General features: G+C 38.6%; 1 protein-coding gene across 3 annotated transcripts in view; it reads left to right on the forward strand.

The window, feature by feature from the left end:
* LOC145993980 (putative multidrug resistance-associated protein lethal(2)03659) overlaps positions 1-20,245 on the forward strand; it is a 170,988-nt gene that overhangs the window by 90,637 nt on the left and 60,106 nt on the right. For all 3 annotated transcript variants that reach the window (XM_083130008.1, XM_083130007.1, XM_083130009.1), the window contains exons 2-5: positions 8,078-8,193; positions 8,591-8,701; positions 11,698-11,832; positions 15,088-15,292. In XM_083130008.1, coding sequence (XP_082986134.1) covers positions 8,120-8,193; positions 8,591-8,701; positions 11,698-11,832; positions 15,088-15,292 — 525 coding nt within the window. In that variant the 5' untranslated portion in view covers positions 8,078-8,119. The remainder of the gene's footprint in view (positions 1-8,077; positions 8,194-8,590; positions 8,702-11,697; positions 11,833-15,087; positions 15,293-20,245) is intronic.

Here is a 20,245-nt window from a genome sequence, read left to right on the forward strand (position 1 = left end):
TATCAAAAGTGAAAAGGAAAACAGTTTTCCTGATACTCACTCATCGTGTGTCTAGTTGAAGTATCTCGCTAAGAACCTGTTTCACCTCGCTACTAAATCGTGTACCTGGCGCTCGGATATAAATAGATTATTTCAAGTGTCAGTAGTTCAACAGATGGAAAGATAATGAATTTGCGAGTATGTACGAAAAAGAAGCGTGATTGTAACTTATACTGTTCCTTCTGTAGAAGCAATGTTATTATAAACGTATTTGCATTGTATCGTTTTTGCTCTGCTTTCGTTCCTGTTGCATTCCGAAACTTTCCGATTTGCAAAGGGAACAGGGCACGTACGTTCCCAGTGATACTAGGTAGAAGTAGTTAACGAAGAGGATTCCGTCACTGTTCGTTTTTTCCTTGTGTTTAGTGGGTGTGTGCAGCATGTCGATGAGTAAACCAAGTGGTAGTGGTAGCGAGAGAAGATAGAAAAAATACAGTGTTGTACGAATCCAGGCACGACAGATGATTTTTCAGGTGTACAATTTTTTTTTTTAAAAAAATGTTCGAGCGAAGAAAAGAGAAGTAAAATTAACTATAAGAAGTGCCAGGCTCTAACAGCTCAAGCGTGTGGTGTGAATCAAGCTACTGTTTCTCGCATATGTTCGGGGGCATGTTTCAATCACCTAGAAAGCACATTAACGTACCGAAAAGAACAACAAACTTAATTAGATGACTTTGAAAAAGACGTAGTTCGTAGAACCGTCTTTGAATTTTAAGATCGTGGCGAATTTCCTGCTGCTAAAAAAATAACGTACTCTTGTTAACGAAGAACTTGACAATGTAATACAAGAAGAATGGGCCGCTTGTGTTAAACATGCACAACAATTACAGGAAAAGTATTTTGTAAGGGAGATAGGTCGGGACGAAATTTTGGACCCAATTATAATACACTTGACGGACAGTGACACAGGGCGAAAGTAGTGTGGTTAGTGACGATGAGGACAACGACGGCAGTTGTTGGAGTGACGAGGAGTCCCTCTGACATAATCGGGTATATTCTTTTCTCCCATTGAGTTTATTATAATATGTTATATTATCAAATGTTCCGTGCTCGCCGTGACAAGGCGTGTTACTCAACCACGCTGTCTCTTTTCCGCATAGACATACTTTTTCGTATGAGATTTCGACATGGCACCGCTGCAGTGGGCTGCTATTGGCTATCGCCATATGCAGGATATTTGACGCGCACTCTACCACAAGGTGCCTCTTGTTTGCACACCTACCTTCCACTGCCAGAACGTGCTCTTTATTTTCCTTGCTTCGCCCATGGCTAGATACTTTCAAGGTTGCCAACTCGGCAAGAAATCGCTAAATCTGTACAATTTCTGTTGTCGTTTAGCTACGAAATTAATGGGGAAGTCTTGAGCGACTTATGAGGATAATTACCAGTTGCATAGCCATGAGCGGTCGACTCACAATATCGCTCCTGAAGGATCTAATGTTCGAGTCACGGGCAGGGAATAGGTGTTTCTTCGTGAGCGTCCCTTTGACAGGTCCACCTAATTATATGTCTTTTTCTTAACGACCAGTGTTCGGAAAGTCACTTTTTACAAGTAACAGAGTTACTTGCTTCAAAAAGCAAGTGAGTTATGATTACTCATTTTTACAAGTAACTCACAGTTACTGGTATTATTACAAGAAATAACGGAACAAGGAGTCAGCTTTGCTTGAATTATTTTAATTCGAAAAATCCCCCACGATTCCTTGCATGTGGTTGCATCAATTCCATTTGCACCTTGTTTTCATTCTCTTAGCTAGATCAACTCCCTCGACAATGACTTCTTTAACGAGATTACCATTGCCCCGCACCTCCACCACATCTAATCTCTAAAGAGATATAGGGGATCAAACCTCAGGCTACGTGAGGGGCTAGAACATGGGCGTATAGTATATAGCTCACGTAAGGGGGGGGGTCAACTTTTGGTTCAATTAGGGTTCCTATATTTCATAAGTGAAAATCCGGGATACTACTGACCGGTAGCTTGTTAGGGAGCGGGGGGGGGGGGGGGGAGAGTCTGGGCCAGATAAAGTCGTATGTATGTACACATTGTCATTTACATCCCACTTTGTGTGGGAACTTTATTTGAAAACTGCAGACTGAACAGATAGGCAACCAAGCACTGAATCTTTATAGTAAGCCCCGGGTTCGATACCCGGTGGAGGCACACAGTGATTCGGTTCCCACTTTAAACTTTGAACTGTAGGTCCAGTCCCGATTAGCCTTACTGTGCATAAAGTGGACTTAAAACACCAACTCAATCAATCATTGTTGCAATTTTTCAATGTGTTGACTGTGTTCAGAGAAACTTGGGTTCATTTCTACTACAAAATTGTCCAAAAATGGACAACAGTAAAGTTTCTACTATTAGTGTATACGATTTCACAAGTCACCCTACTGAGTATTAATACTTTTCTGTCCATCTTGTGTCGAACAACCTGAGAACGTTACAGTACTTCCCTAGCTATCTTGCACTGCATTTTTTACAACCAAATTACTTTGAGAAGATTGATTGATTTATTTGCATTATTTTACTTCGCCTTTTGTGCCCCTTTTGGCTAATTTCAGAAGATCGGGATGAGTGATGACATGATGAAATTGATGAGTGGACGGACACCCACAAACGCCCATGCCCATTCCGGGTTTCGAACCTGGGACCCACGATGTACTAACCACGGGGGGCTGCTCCTTTAAGAAGACTCGAGGGGGAAAATTATAACTGATTTGACAGTCTCAATATCGCAGAAAATTCACAGAAATGGGCAATAGTCAGGGTTAAAATATGTGCTGAACAATGTACAAAAATTCCTTTTGGACACTTCTCTCTGAAATTATCTATCTATCTCACCCCCTTAATTCTACCACCCATTACATCAGCATCATATTCTTCACCAACTATTTTTTTTTCTAAATCCACAGCCTCTCAACCCAGAGAGAGTAGAAGTACTAATAGCTGAAGGTAACCCAAATGCAGTTACAATCTCCAATAGGGACAAGTTTACCATTCCGATCTACAGTTTGGAAAATGGTTTTGACTTTTGGGATTATCAAAAAGTTGGGAAATTTAAAATTATCAAAAAAATTAGAACCTGAGGAATACTTAAATCTTGAATGGTAACAAACCATATCAGGGACTTCTAATGAAATTATACTGTTCGTGCTAAAAGTACACGAGCAGCAGCTTCGGGCAGAAATTACATGTGGCATTACAGAATTTGTGAAATGTCAGGAGCTTTCTGAGTATTTTCCAAAGAAATTCCGAACCTGTCAGGGAATTGCAGACATTTGCTTTGCAGTTCCATCTGGTGCGTGGAATTATTTTTTCCCCATCCGTTTACCGTTCTATACCCTTGTAATTTATGATTACAAAATAAGTCTGACGAATTTTTTACGAACAAGTCTCTGCACATAGCAGATATAACAGGTAATCTGGTAATTTTACTAAACCAGGGGGGCGGGTTTGGACCCATTGAACCCCCCTTTAAATACACCCATTGGCTAGAAGTATATTGGCAGCGAGAGGTATATTTGTAAGTGGGTGGGTTACCGCTCTGGAGAGCGATGCCAACACTCAAACAAGCAAAGGGTAATAAGAACACACTAACATTTGATTTAAATACTTCACTTGACTGGAAAAGCGGGGTGAGGAAATGCCATATGGTCATTCGTACCTGTAGCGCTGTTTGAAGTTCTCATCTCCGTTGATCCTTGCTTCGACGTGGTCCTATCCTGGAATAAAACTAACTAGGGAGTGAACTCTGTTTATCCCAATACTACCCTAACGTAGTCCCGATATTCTAACTATAACCTTCTCCTCGTAATTATTTCATTTTCCTTTTACTATGACAACTATGGAGCTCACTTGCTATAACTTAATCTGATGTAAAACTGAAAGTAACTAAGAGCGAGATTTTCTCACGTGGACTATTTATTTGGAATTTGAACATTCGATCGGTAAAACAGTTGACTCGAGCACGTCTCTCGATAACGGTGTTTTTAGCGTAAAGCTGTGTTTGCTTATTTCACCTGCGAGTTTCGGTAGAATTCGCATCAGCGGGTTTTTCAAGATCCGCTGAAGGTTGCTGGTGTTATGTGCTTGAAGGAAGCTCTTTCCAGCTTCTTCCGTAACCCATTTCATAAAGTGATTAGCTTATTTATTTATGACACCCGGGGTCCTAGTTTCGAGTCACGCCTGAGGCGTGATACGGTAGCAAACCACCGAAAACACTGAAGTCTTCTTCCGCAATCGGAAATGACGAATTGCAATAAAGCGTGGGTGTTCTTAATTTAACATGTAACGAAACCTATCTTCCTTGTATTAGACGATTCCACGAAAATGGTCTGCATGTATCTATAATAGATATGTTTGCATACCTAAACACATTTTTCATTCATTTGATATCGCGAACAAACTCAAATTTGGAATAAGATGCGAATGTGGTCTTTTTGTGAAAATTAAACATTTCTTGTGCTTTAGGCTTTTAAAAGAATTATAATTCTATAACTCTCATGGTTTATCAAAAGTTTATCTACCCCCAAGAAACTATGGTGTGTGGTGTAGGCAGGGACGTAGCTAGGTTGATCAGTTTGGGGGGCCCAAACGTAAGATTTTTATATCAAACTATTATAAATTAATAAACTATTTATACACCATATAGGCCTATACTGTATGCATACATTATATTGTCTTGGAAAGTAAAGGATCAAGGGCCTCCTCGGTGGCGCATGGTAGCATCGTCGCCTTGTAATCAAGGGGTTCCGGGTTCGATATCGTGGATGCTCGTAGTGGTTCGGATCCCACTTTACACTGTAGAACCAGTCCCGCTTATCCTTACTGTGTATAAAGTGGACTTGGTATATTGCAACTAACCATAATATACAAGATGTTTAATCCTGTTAATGAAGTGAGTTTAATTACTACTACACATTATTTAAATCAGATATTTGTAGGATTTCGGGAAAAGACTGCAGTCCCAGAGTCCCTTCCCTGGGTATGTGCCTGCTTGTATTAGTTCCAAAATTTCTGTGCTGTTCCAATATCGTAAGGACAATTCGGGAAGTACTTGAAAGTGATATGGAAGCAAATTCTGCTCTCGAAACAATGGGACTCGATGTGATGACCACGCACAACCGAATTAGAGAATTCTCTGCAGGCCTTGTTCCTCAATATTAATTTTACTGACTAATTGTAAGTTTTTCTCGGCTTCCTCGATGACGCAGTGGTAGCGTCGCCGCCTTGTAATCAAGGGGTCACGGGTTCGATACCCGGTGGAGGCACATAGTGGTTCGAATCCCCGATTAGCCTTACTGTGCATAAAGTGGACTTAAAACATGAACTCGATATTTGGAAGGTTTTAGAAGAACTATACATGGCTTTTTAGGCATCGTACAATTTTGCTTCTTTTCACCCTACTTTTACAGTTTTTCTTTCTAAGAATTGCACTGAGTATAATACGCTACGAAACCAGAGGTCCAAGGTTCGGACCTTGGACAGGTATGGTTGTATCATGCCTGTCCCATCGCCATTCCTTCGGCTCATCATTCATCCTCATCGTCCCATTTAACCGAAGAGGTAGAAAAGCGGCGTAATATAGAAATGTATAAATGATTGATTTGGTTTATTTTACTTCGCTTTTCTGACACTTTTTGGATAATCGTGAAGATGAAGATGACACACAATGTGAAATTGATGAACCATCATAAAGAACACACACGCCCAGCCCGGGATTCGAACCCAGGACCCTTGGCATCTTAGTGCACCTTGTTAACAACAGCACAACAAATATAAACAGATAATGCTTGATAAGTAATTCGCTTCTCCAAAACTCATGATTATATTATATAACTATTATTCGCTTTATGACTAGGGATTAATTATATTTGTATGTCTAGTCAACCTTGCGACCTAAACAGCAACACCTTCTGCATTTGCAGGTGGAGGCTAAATAAAGAAAAAAATACAGGAAGTCAAAGATATACAAATTTTGAAACATAATATTTATAGAGCATGTAGACGGCTGTAAAATAAATTGCTACATACCTAGTTTTCTTTCTTTATTGAAACGTGGTTTATTCTTCATTATACATGAGATCAACCACCCTGGGAGTCGAACCTAGGATCTTGTGTGGTAGGCAGACTCTTTTTTAGAACGTCAATATATTGGACATTTGGTCGATCAGTCGATCCTGATCCATTGTTTCCAGAGGAAGACAATCTGGCAGCTTCTCATTTGACATTTCACTCGCGATGTGGGAAAACGAGATCACAAACACTTCGTGATTCTATCTTCTTGCGTTTACAGAAGTTAACCACCGCTCGGACCAGAAACCCTACTTCAAACTATTTGACAGACATCAATTGTCAACCAAATCAACAGATGATCCGACAGCTTCGACGTTTCTCCGAATTTTCAGAAAGTGGCTTTTTCCTCCTTTGCAGGGCAAGTCATTAGCAGGGGGATTGAGTGCATGTGAGAAGAACCGCTATGTCATTCATTCTCGTGCTGAAAAAGGGACAAGCAATAGAATTCTGTTCTTGGAATTTGAAACGCATGGAGATATCTTTTCTGAACCATAAAATGATAAACCCAGACAGTTCTAGCCACCGGCAGCTAAATCATCCTGTTTGTGTCGTCCTTTCGGCGCCCATGGTGCCTGTGCAGAGCCAGTTGAAGTTAAAGTGCAGGTTTGGGAGGGATCCTGGATCTGGTGTGCAGCAGGGAGGAAAAGTGCATTTTCAATAGGTGTCAGACTTCCCTGACCACGGCGAACCACAAAGCCATTAACTGCGTCCTCTGCTAACTGCTAATATATCTGTTTGTGTTCAACAAGCAAGAAACAGGGAAATAAAGAAATGCCTTACTTGGGTTCGTGCAACTGAAAATTGAAGTGTTTAAACTGCAAGCAAAATTTACTGAATTATTTTGCAATATTTGTCATCAAAATAAAATTTCCAGCAAATACGGAACAGTTTCCCGGGGCCACGTGGACGTTTGCCAGGGCCAGTGCCCCCGTGTGCCCCCCCCCCTAACGACGTCCCTGGGTGTAGGGTACATGGAATAAGCCTGACAGCTAAATGAAACCACTTGTTAATGTTGGCTTCCCACAATTTTTCACCTTCTTCTGGAATGTTTTGCATCACCGAGCCAAACAGCGTTGCTCTTGCGGAAGATCGAGTGCATACCTTCTGTCACACGGAAGCCGTAACATTGGTGAACATGCTCAATAAGACATGGATTACGAACTGGCCTAGGCGATGTGACTTTCAAGTTTATATACTAGTTTGAAAGCACAATGTAGGTACAATTTTAGTTACATTTGGTAGAAAAATATGCTAAAATAAAAACGCGAATTTTGGGGAAAACTATACCGAAAAGTAAAAAAAAAACAAAAAAAAAAAAAAAAAACACCAAAAATCGAGGTCCCTACATTTGAGTAATTGTTGGGATGTTCAGTTAATACGGCAATATTTTACATGTAGATAATACATATTTCCATATTAATGGGGGTCACATATTCCTGACCCTCCACTAATGAAGCCCATGGTGAAGGCAGATAGTGACTGACAAGTGCAGCAAATATCAGGGTCTCATGTCCAAAGGCTCTGTCTCCAGCAAAACAATGCCAGTCCTCACAGCAAATGCCACCATAATGATGACATGAAACCTGAAGTTCTGCCACACACTCCTTATTCCCCAGACCTTGTATTGTTTGCTGTCTTTGAGGAAAGCAGTTAATATACCTTGGATGATTATTTAGTGGTGGCCAAACATCCATCCTTCCCACTAGTCGAGGCAGGTAGACCTGCTTTGGTGGCATGAATCTGAGTGTAAAATGAAATTTTCTTCATTAGTTTAATTTCAATTTGTATTTTTCACACACTAATTTTAAATATTATTGACCATTTAAATACTGATAATAAAGCTCCCTTGAAATGTCTGCAAGAGCTGCTATTATATATTTTTTCATATTTCCTGTAATGAATAAGCATTACACTAAAGTTTCAAATTGTCATATCTAACATTTTTACCCCTCTTTGTAGGTACCCCCACTAAATCATGCCCTGAGATAACTGCTGGAAGTAATGGATACTGGAAAGCGTGCAGATAAGACTAGCCCGAGGCAAGGAGCAAACCCAATATCTGTTATTGTTTTTGGGTAAGAATATTTCATTTACTTACATGTTATGGAGCTTTGTATCATGGGCAAAACGCCTGATAGTTTTGTTTGATCATTAGTAGTCCTGTCCTCAAGTAAATTAAAGAAGATTGGATGTATAATAGGAGGAAATGTAAAATATGCACATGTAAAATTGGGGTTCCACTTCATCTGTTCTCCTTGGGATTTGGGATTTCACACCTACATACAATATTGATTGCAATTTAAGTTCATTTGGAAAGTAATAATTATTGGAGTTATAACAGCCACTCAAAAACATTTTCAGTCATTTTGTTGTTAAATTATAATTTATTTCCTTCTATATCCATCCATAATGTGTCCAGTATCATTTATTTAGATCATGTATAGTCATAAAGTGCTTTGCTTGTCTCCTCAGGTGGACCGCAAGTGTGTTCAAGAAGGGCTTCAAAAAGGAATTGCAAGTTGATGATCTGTACAAACCACTGCCTGAACATGTCTCGGCTTACTTGGGGGATAAGTTGGAAAGGTAAGAAATGTACATGGGAAAATTGATTGACATATTTAGTTTATTTTACTTCACTTTTCTGCCAGGTTTGGCTTATTGCGAAGATGAGGATGAGTGATGTAATGATGAAATTGATGAAGGGACACTCACAAAGAACACCCATTGCCAGTTTGGCACACACAGAAGATGTACCATGTAGAAATTTTAGTTAAAAATGAGGCTCGACGAACTCTACACTGGGAAAAGCAAGGCACTGCTGACATCGTCAGTGCTTCAAGGCAACAGATCCCATTGTGGTAGCAATGACAAGAGAGAATTCCACACAGGTAAATCAGCGACAGTAAGAGACAGGTGAAGCCAGGGTTATGGCCGATAGCCCAGTTGGTAGAGCAATAGAACAGTATGCCAGAGAACAGGGTTCTAGTCCTGGTGGATGTACATTTTTCACAAGAATCTCTGTGTCCTATGCCCAGGCCAGTATTTGAACCCGGGACTCCTGGCATTGTAGCATGTTGAAATAACCCATCCGTCATGGAGGTTGGAAAATATGAGAAAATATATTAAGGTTTTTGTACATACAATAGCATAATCTTATGGTCCTTTTTTGCCTCTATTCTAATTGCAATGATAAGGATGATTGATAGTTTGATGAACTTAATGGAAAAATCACAGTGCAACACACTATGACCATTAGATAGGTTTACGGTTGCATCCACCCAAATTTTGAGGGGGATTTTTCATTTGCTTTTTTTGTGATGGAAATGTGACTAAATAAAAAAATCAGCATTGCACAGAAGTTGTAACATGTAATGATCACTTCGTATACTGCTAAGGGACGGATAATAAGTATTATTTGGGGTGAAGAGGACAGTGCTCAGTTCTTATAAAGTTTTTAAATTGTCAGGTGAATTATTGTGGGGAGAATAAGCATTATTTGGGGGGGGGGCAACTATAAAACTCTTCTCTATCAACGTGAAGTCTTAGGTTATCATGAGAAGGGGGGAGGAAGATTGAGCATTACATTGGCTCTTGAGGGGGGGGATATCTAGATGTGGATATCAATATTAGGTATTAGATTGGCACAGAATTTCCATACTAAGAACCCCTTGGGGATCGAACTTTGAAGTTCGGGGTGGGGACAATACTTGGCGCTTTGGTATAAATTTTGTATGATGATCATTATTTAAGATGTCATTTTTCTGTATCATTTGGAAGTCGTATAGTATCAAGTGGATTTGACTCTAGATTATTCGCTAGATTGTTTCTTCACTCCGAAAACTTAACATCAGATACATTAAAAAGTAGTGAGAAATGAGAAGTCCACGGATAACTATTTTTGTTATTTTTATGTCGCTTTTCTGCTAGTTTAGGATAATGAGGATGAGTGATGGTTAGACACAGCATGCGGGGAAGGCATGGGGTTGCCACAAGCACAGAGGCAAAGTTGGTACTGAATGAGCAAAAAGGGAAGAATTTTGAAGGAGTAAAGGCCTTATGAAAATATTCACTCCTTATTAAATTATAACATCATTAAGCCTTGTTTCCATGATTACCAAAAAGTCAAAATGCTGACCAAGGCAGAATTTATTTTATTTTAAAACATAAAACGTTACGTTTCAACCTTCTAGCAAGGTCTTCATGAGTATGTACCAAATACAAAAAAAAATATTTAAAAATTGAGTTTTTGGTCCTTATTAAATTGTATTATTACCAGTTACATAATAAATACCCTAAAAATGTTCTTGCTCGCAATGCTACTTATGGTTTACTTAAGTGGATTTAAAGAAGGGGGCACAGAGGACTGGGAGGAACCTCTCCTGAAAGCCTGTAGAATTTTCACGGTTTACATTTTTTTATAATATTATACACCAAAACGTTATTGGAGTTTTTGATTGTCTTACCATTTACTTGATATTGTACCACTTTTCCATTCTGTTTCTTAGTGATGCACCCTTTTCGTTGTTGGTGCCCATGAGCGAATGGATAAGAAGTTGGGAAAGAATAAATATGGCATCCTGTGAAAGTATTGATGCCAAAATAAATTAATATTATTGTAAGTTTGCAAATAAACGGATAGAAAAATTTTCCTACCCGCCATGTTTGTTATCTTGATAAGATGATTGTGAAAGATTGTACTATACTGCATTATGATTGGATTTGATTAGCATCGCTTTTCTTCCACTTCCGGCTGATCGTGATGATGAGAAAGAGTGATGATATGATGAAATTCATGAAGGGACACTCATAAAGAACACCCATGCCCAGTCCAGAATTCAAACCCGTGATCCCTGGCATCGTAGCATGCTGTGCTAACCACTCTGCCATGAAGGTTGGCTCCTGCATTATCAGACATGATCAATATTCTTCGTGTTGAGTAATAACATCAATTTAGTGCCCAGTTATAACATTTATTCCCCATCCAAAATTTTAAGATATAACTGTTGACCACTTGACAGTCTATTGCATTCAAATTGAAATCAGTTACTATATATTTGATACAATAATTAGGGGAATGCATCCAGGGTCTTTGGGGGAGATAAGCACTACTGATTACTTGGCTCAAACCCAGAACCTTCAGTGGCTAAATTGTTAGTTGAGCACTCAGTGTACTTGGCCATGGAGGCACATGTTTTAATAATTCCTAAGCATCCAGAAGGAATTCATTTTTTGTTACCACATCATTGTCAGTATTACTAGTTTCTAAATATAAAGCAAATAATAGAAGAAATAGTCTTCTCATTATTTGAAAATAGATTCAACTTTTGACATGGTTCTAATTTCAAGAATCATACAGATAACATTTTGATATTATATTAATTGTGACATTTGAAACAAAATCATGCAACAATAATTTCTCCTTGTCTTTTTTTGGATAGTTTTGTGCATTTATGTATGCAAGAATTTTGCAAAAGGTGAAAATTACCATAACTGATGTTGACATTTTGTAATTAGTGTTATCTGATATAGGCATTGTTTAATAACAGAATAGCACATGGCTCATGTTTTTCTTCTTTCAGAAACTGGAATAATCAACTTCATAAAGCTAAGAATGCAAATCGCAAACCAAGTTTACTCAGTGCCATTTTGAGAACATTTGGACCTCAGTATTGCCTGTTTGGTATATCTCTATTCCTGTGTGAATGCGTAGTTAGGTAAATAGTTTGGAATATTCATTGGGTATGTATATATATTGCACTACTTGTGAGTTTGCATTATTGAATTTTACAAAACAATACAATGAAAGTTACTTTGGATTTTCTAAAATTCTTGTAGTGATACTTTGTTATTTTTCCCAGAATTATTTCATACTTACATTATTAATTTTTAATATACAATAGTTATGTGAACTTTAAAGAAAGGCAAGACAAAGTTCTCCATGTTCAATGCACCATACCATGTAGCCACACAGTGATTCATCCACACACACCCCTAACACTCCCTAAAATTTCCTCAAATCCCTTAAATTTTTCATAAAAGCCCAATTTATGGTTAGTTTGGCTGTAAATATACCATTACACCCCCTAAACATGAACTCGCCCCCAAAATGGAAAATCCTGAATAAACCCCTGTAGGGTGATGTGGAAGTCACACATTCACGATCTTGGTCATTTTTGGAGGTGGTGTGGTCAGGACCACAATCTTGTGTTTACCCTCCAGTTTCCATTTATTAAGAGGCTGGGTGAATATCAGAGCCACTTTATGCATGGACAAGATCACCCACTCCAGGAATCAAATCCAGTTCTCCCACACGGTAGCCAGTTGCCTAACCACAGTTCCTTATGTAAACTTTCATTAATATTTATTGACTTTGAACAGTGCATTGAATGTTATAACATGAAATTTTGTCAAATCAGAACTGAAAGTTTCCAAGATCCACAGTAAAAACAACATTTTCTTATGTGTGATACCTGTGCCCATTCATCAGATATGGAACAATGCAAAGAATTTGAAAAGGGCACTTAACACTCCTACATCAGATAAGTGATAATATGTCTGTTCACCACCTGTGTTTTGTGTGGTATTTCTGAACTTGTTAGCAGGGGTGCCTATCTCCCCCAAAGCTATGATGCACTCCCCCCCCCCCCCAAAGGTAGAAGATTCCTGATTGCACCTTATGCCCAATTATTTACTCAATTTCTTTTCGTCAACCAAAATTTGCAGAACAATATAACTCGGATATATTTAAGCAATATATATTTTATATTACTTTCAGTTTTGACATTGATTGAAATAACATTTTACATAAATGATGATAACTTCTGACGTTGCAAAGTCATTGCAGCAAACTTATTGATAATTTCCTCATTTTGCACAACTTTTAAAATTGTTAGTGTGCTGAACCTTATTCTTAAAAGTTTGTCTGCTTGATTAACCTTGTATTAATGAAAACAGCACATCCTCCCCCCTTTCAAACCGATTCGAAAGGCATAAAAAGGTGGTGTTTCATTTCAATTCGATCCCCGTGATCACCACAGGCAGGTAGAACAACTGTACATAATAACCATAACTAAAAATCAATAACAAGTCAAACGAACAAAACGATCCCCCCATTTGTGTGTGAAGATATATAGAATGGGTAGCTAAACTATAAAACGTCGTTCCCCCAAAAATTTCCCATGATGCTGGCACGTCATGAATCCCCCCTGTGGGCACCACTGCTTGTTAGATAAACAATTATAGTTTAAATGTATGTATACACCCAGATAGCACATTAAGCTTGTTTGAAAGTTGAAAAGTGATTGTCATGTCAAGTGAGCAAGCTTGCTTCATGCAGGCTTGAGGCAGCCAATGTCTGCTGATGCAGACGTCATTGTTTTCGTCCAATGTTCTGCCAGCTAGGGACATACAAAATGTGTTTCATTGCTCCCTTTTTGACACTCGACAGGAAGAGTGGAATGATGTAATGGGGAACAAGCTCCATGTTATCAAGCCCATGACATTTCTTGTACCATCCCTCCCGTCATGAAGAAATAATTTTATCTCGACTTTGAATTGAATAGTCATCTTGCACATCGCCATTTGCTGCAAGAGCTGGACCCTTCAGTGTGTTGTGCATGTATCTTCCATCCCTGTTGGAAGATAATGACATTGTTTTGGCAAATGTTTTTAGCTTTTTGAGAAGGGTGGGGCTCTTCCACTGTCTGTGAGGAAGTTTTTTTAGTGTGCCCTGATCTTTTTAATGTTTTATTTGTTCTATGAAGGTTCCCTTAGAACCTTGTTGATTGATTTGGTGTTTTAAATCCACTTTATGCACAGTAAGGCTAATCGGGACTGGACCTACAGTTTAAAGTGGGATCTGAACCACTATGTGCCTCCACCAGGTATCGAACCCAGGACCCCTTGATTACAAGGCAACGACGCTACCGCTGTGCCATCAGGGAGGCCCTACAACCTTGTTGTCTTCTAGAGTTTGTAAATATCTGGTTTTCTCTGTTTTCATCAAACCAAAGATAATATAGATCTTCAAAAGATTGTTTAGCTTTATCGCACTTTCATCCTTTCTGAAGGGGATCTTTACACCCCTTTTTTCAACTTTATGGTAAGGGTTTTAGGTAAGAAGATTTTCCCCATATGTTCTGAATGCTGCAAAGGACCAAGTGTACTGACACACCCAAAAATTCAATTCAGTCACTCATGTCAACTGAACAAGCTTACCTGAGGATTGTTTCTGCATGCTGTAAACTTGCAGTAACCTTGAATCAAGTGAACTAGTTACCATGTGTCACACTTGGTAGCAACCTTGTCAAGTAATACTTGCCTGTGCGAGCTTGAATCTCACTTGGTGAAGAATTACTCGATGTAAATAGACATCGCAACAGTTTAAAATATGGTACTAGTTGGATAATTGACGTATCAAAGGAACACGCCATTTAACAATTTGCTGCAGGCAGTGATATTGGTAATGGAGCAACGAGGTACTTCAGTTTCCCATGACTAGGTATATATGCCCATTTGGATAGTTTCCAAAAGTGAAGAAAGTTGTCCCTTTCAGAACCTTGAAGTTTTACGTCGCATAAATTAAGGTAGGCAAGTGATCTTGTTATTTTGGTGAACTTAGTGCGAGTGATAATGCTGATTTTGGCTCTACAAAAACTACGCGTTTGACGTAGCATTTGTGTAAAAGTGATGAGTATCACTAGTTTGTCAGTAGAAATGTTCTATCTACCCTCAATTTAACGATTTCCAAAGAAAGGATAGAATAGAAACTTGTAAACGTTCGAGAACAGTAACTTTAAGGCAGCATGTTGTAAAAAATAAAAAATAAAACTGTACGTCACACCCAAGCATTCCATACCAAGCTAACTTTGACTAGATATATGCAAGCTATACGAAGCTTGGCATAAGCTGTCATGCTATCTGGCCATGATCAACGAACAATTTTATGTACAAATTCTTTCTCCCCATAGGATAGCCCAGCCTATATTCCTTGGTAGGCTGGTTGACTACTTTACTCCAGATTCATCTCTGAACAAGACAGATGGCTACCTTGCTGCACTTGGCATTATTCTATGCTCATTGATAAGCATATTCCTCTATCACCCGTCTGGACAGGGACTAGCACATATTGGAATGAAGATAAGAGTAGCCTGTTGTTCAGTGATTTACAGGAAGGTAAATTGAATTATTTTCATGTTCAGTACAGGTCTTGAACGTTCTTGGTGCTACCACCATACCTACAGTAGGTCCAAAAAGTCCTGCACTATAGACCAAATCACAGTATATGTTCAATGCGTCCTCTGTTGAGTTCCACACAGGTCTGTAGGCAGAGTAGCAGGTTGAACACACAGGGAATATAATCTGGAGCTATGGCATTGCATTCAACCTCGATCCTATTACAGAGATGGACCCGAGGCAAATCTTCATGCTGAACGAAGGATGTACGTATGTACACCCAGGATGTCCAGCAAAGTCAAATCTGGCGAGAGAGCAGCCAGTTCAACAGATCCTCTGTGGCCAATCCATTTTTGCCAAAATGCAGTATCCAGCCAGTCTCGCACAGCCCTGCTGCCATCGTTGACAATTTTATCATTTGGTCTTTGGAGCAGGACTTTTTGGACACCCTGTAGAAACTTTGGTATGCCTTTTCACGGTCTATTGTTTTTCCAACTTTAGCATTCAGTGCAAACACTAGGGCTGTATACATTAGCGAAGTATCAGTAGATTGTGTCTGCCTTAAACTATTATATACTTGGTGAGGTACAAAAATATATACATCGATCTTTTTAATATGCCATATTTGGTAAAATGATGCATACAGCTGTGTAGGCCAGCAAAGAAGGCGATCTACAAGTGATGGAAAAATGTACTTTTTTAAATAGGAGGAAACTTCATATAAATGATCTAAGAATATGTTAGAACAACATAAATGAAAGTATATGCATTGATATCAGCTTAGATCCAGAAAGATGATGTGACATTTTCTCATTAAGTAAGGTAGGATTTTGTTTGTGTCATTGTACTTTAAAACCTGTTTGGAGTTATCTGTTAAACAATATTTACTTCAGATAGATTTTCTGCATACTGTTCTGTTCTGTCACACACCATGGAGTCAGATGATTTTTGATGTTTTTAATTCCTTGTATTTCATGTAAGCAGTGGGATGGGATAAATTGGAATATATGTATACCAGGTGGTACATTTATAATGATAGTATGGAATATAGCATGCAGAATACATCCAATCGAAAAATTGCACAGAATAAAAGTTTGATACTATTGAGGGGGTAAGTCAATGCTGCAATGCTGCCCCCCTTAGGGGGGGTGTGGGGTAAATTTGAAATTTCAAATGGAACACACCCATTCATTTTACATATTTGGATTCTGTAATGAAAAAGAAGATTTTTTTGTTTGAAATTTTTTTTTTAAAAAATGCAAACTTCGAACATTTATAAACATTTGGTAGTTTCAGATTCATTTTGTTCCCTTTATGTAATAACGGTTTTGGTTTCTGTTGAGAACATTGCATAAACGAATTTTATTCAAAAAATGTGTGCAAAGAATTCAACAAAAGAAAATTGTTTGAAATTTATGTTCTTGTGTAACAATAAATAATATGTCAGGAGTGATAGAGGCACAAGAATCAATAATTCGTTGCCTCATGTTTTCTGGCGTTGTTGGAACTTTGTGGTAGCACTTTTCTTTAAGTAGTCCCCAAAGGCAGAAATCAGGCGACGTGAGATCGGGTGAACGAGCTGGCCAAGAAACGGGTCCTCCATGTCCCATCCATCGACCAGGAAACTTTGTGTCCAACATGGCTCGAGCCTGAATGGAGTAGTTAGTAGTGTTGTTCATATGAAATTGTTCCTTGAAACCAAAGAGTTGGAAGAAATTAATATTATTTATTGTTACACAAAAACATAAATTGCAAACAAATTTCTTTTGCCAAATTCTTTGCACACATTTTTTGAATAAAATTTGTTTATGCAATGTTCTCAACGGAAACCAAAACATTTATTACATAAAGCTAGCTTGCTTGCTTGCATGCTTGCTTGCTTGCTTGCTTGCTTGCATGCATGCATGCAACCGTGTACAATTCAGAACGCCGGACTGAGGAAGCAGGGTTGGGGGCACGACCCCCGAATTTCAATGGATAAAACTTTGGAGTTTGCCACTTCTTCCTCTGCTATTTTGGCGAGAGAGTGCGAACTTTAGTATTCTTTTCAAAGAATGGACATTTCTTAAGAGAACGTAACATGTTTCATGTTCTTGGGTGCCATACAAGTTGAATAATAAGCTAAAATGTGATATTTTTTTTACGAAAAATAGGTAATTTGCATTTTTGGAGGTAAATTGTTATAACTCGGGCACTATGGGAGCAATCTACTTCGGATAAGTTTTGTTTGTCAGATAGAACATCAGAGCATGCAACCGTGTATAATTCAGAACGCCGGACCGAGGAAGGGGACTTGCGTGGCGCGACCCTCCAATTTCAATGAAAAAAAACAACATAAAAATCTGGAGTTTGCCTCCTCTTCTTCTGCTATTTTGGAGAGAAGGCACAAACCTTAGTATTCCCTTCAAAGAATGGACGTTTCCAAAAAGATTGAAACATTTCATGTTCCTGGGTGCCATAAAAGTTGAATAATGAGCCAAAATGTGAAACTCTGTTCGGAAATGTGGCATGGATATGTTGCGGGGAGAGGGGGGAGGTTGGTCATCAGTATGAATTTCCCAGGCTTGCTCCAGACCTGTGTCAGAGTTTCCACCCAAACATAAGAGTATGAAGTTCCGAAAAGCATATTTATTTTGTAATCAGCACCATGATACCATATGGTATCATCGGGCTAGTACGACCTTACTCCGATGATACCATATGGTATCATCGTGGCAGTAAAGGTTAAACCTCTAAATATTACATGGAAAATGCATTGAATTATCATTTTTTTCTTGTCCGTATAGGAGTAGTAAGGGAACTTGTTAACAGATGGAGGGTATAAGAGCCGGTGGCGCCGTCTGATAGTTGTCGGATGTCGTAGTAAGGCATTTTCTTGGGCAAATTGAAGGAACATTGAAACAAATAGGTTCCATTGATACATACGATTTTTGTCGAATATCGCCACCCGACAAAGTATCTCACTACAACATGCGACAGAAATTGCATTGACTGCAACATCCAACAAAAATTTCATGCATAAACAAGAAGAGCTTTAAATTGCAAATATGCTGCTGGAATTTATTACTCTTCTGGCTCACTTCACCTTCTTTAATGTAGCAGTGCTTACGAAGGTCTTCTTTCATCATCCTGATGTATTACTGGTTTCGCACAAGTTAACATACGTTTACAATGACATTGCACTATTCTTAGATATCAAGAAGAATCCAACCAAACGGGATATATATTGAATACTATCACGAAAAAGTTAAACATAAATCTGCATTGGTGAACCTTATAAAAATTGGCAAGTGCATGCATGCCCCCAACCTCAAATTTACTGCAACACTAGTATTGCAATGAAATTAACGCCACTCTGTCCTGTCTGTTAGTAGGGACATTGATTTTTCACAAACGCCAAAGCCGTGAAAAATGGTAATTGCTGTGAAGTTATGTTTAGGAATGTGCAGTGATGTCTGGACACATTTTTCGCCCGTTAGAAATATCGAAATAATGCGTATTTGGCATAAAATGCGAATTGTTGGCGTTTTTAGCGATTTTTTTAAAAGAAATGTCCTAAAACAATGAAAAATTCCATGAAATCCAACATGCTTGTCTTTTCTAGGCCATGTTTGTGTACATAGAACATGCAAGTTTTCCAACATTTTATTCAAGAGTAAACTATAGAGTTATACGTACATGGAATAATTCCGACAGCCACATTAAATCATGTAAAAGTGGCAGGGTTCTAACAGGAGATCGAGTGCGTATCTACCGTTACATGGGAGCAGCATCTTCAGTATTTGTCGCACAAGATATGTTTTGAATTACCAAGCTAAGTGTGCACCATCGGCATTTGTCGAGCGAGTAATAATGGAGCTCAGTCGTTAGGGCATCTGACTACTATGCGAGAGACCCAGGGTCGATTCCTGTGGGGGAGAACCGGGATGTTTTCCACCTATTCAAACTGCTCTGCCACCACCCAGCATCATATGAAGCTGGTACCTTGAAGAAACTTTGAGGGATAAAGGTAGCCAGGAGCGTGGTGCTGATCACATCACCCCCACCTTCAGACGTGATCAAGAAAGTGTGGGGCCCTAACTCCAAACCCCTATACACATTCATGGAAAAGTGCAGGGAAGCTATTTACTTTTACTTCTTCAAAAATCTGTTCCAACATATCAAACTGTCTTGAAAATACGTAGACCATGTGACCTACAATTTAAAATAATAGTTTAAAAGCACAATGGAGTATTAAGTTTCAGTATATTTGGCTGATAAATGTCCTAAAACAAAAACGCGAATTTTGTGAAACGTAACACTAACAAGCCAAAAAAATACAATGCCAAATTTTGGTGCCATAATATATTGGTATTGGTCACATGAGATTGGTCGATTTTAATTTTTTGGGTGCGTCGCCACTTATGGTCATTATGCACCCTTCAGTAGATACGGGGAAATTTCCATTATGTAAATTCCATACCTTAAAATTAAAAAAAGGGGTATGGAAAATAACTTTCCTAAAATAACTTTCAAGATATCAAACTCTCACGAAGAGGCATAAGGCATGTGACTTAGAATTTGAATCAGTAGTTTTAAAACACCATGAAGGTATAATTTGAGATATTTGCCAGAAAATGCACTAAAATGAAAATGTGAATTTTGGGGAAAATAACACGTTATAGTAAAAAAAAAAATACACCAATTTGAAAAAAAAGTAACAAAATATCAAGGTCCATACCGATTAGGTATAAATAAAACAAGAATATCAATTGTAATTTATTGCATTAGTAACAGTGATTCCTAACCTAATTTTCGGCATAATCACCACCATTCTTCTGGCATTTGTCGTAGCATGGCACTAAATTTTGTATGCCCATGGTATGTGTGTCTGACAGCAAAGACTTGAACTATCTCTACCGCAGTGTAGCTGTGAAATCATTGCTTTGCCAGAGACCTCTTCAGTTAAACAAA

This window comes from Lepisma saccharinum, chromosome 10 (genome assembly GCF_977018435.1).
Source record: "Lepisma saccharinum chromosome 10, izLepSacc3.1, whole genome shotgun sequence".
Lineage (NCBI taxonomy): Eukaryota > Metazoa > Arthropoda > Insecta > Zygentoma > Lepismatidae > Lepisma > Lepisma saccharinum.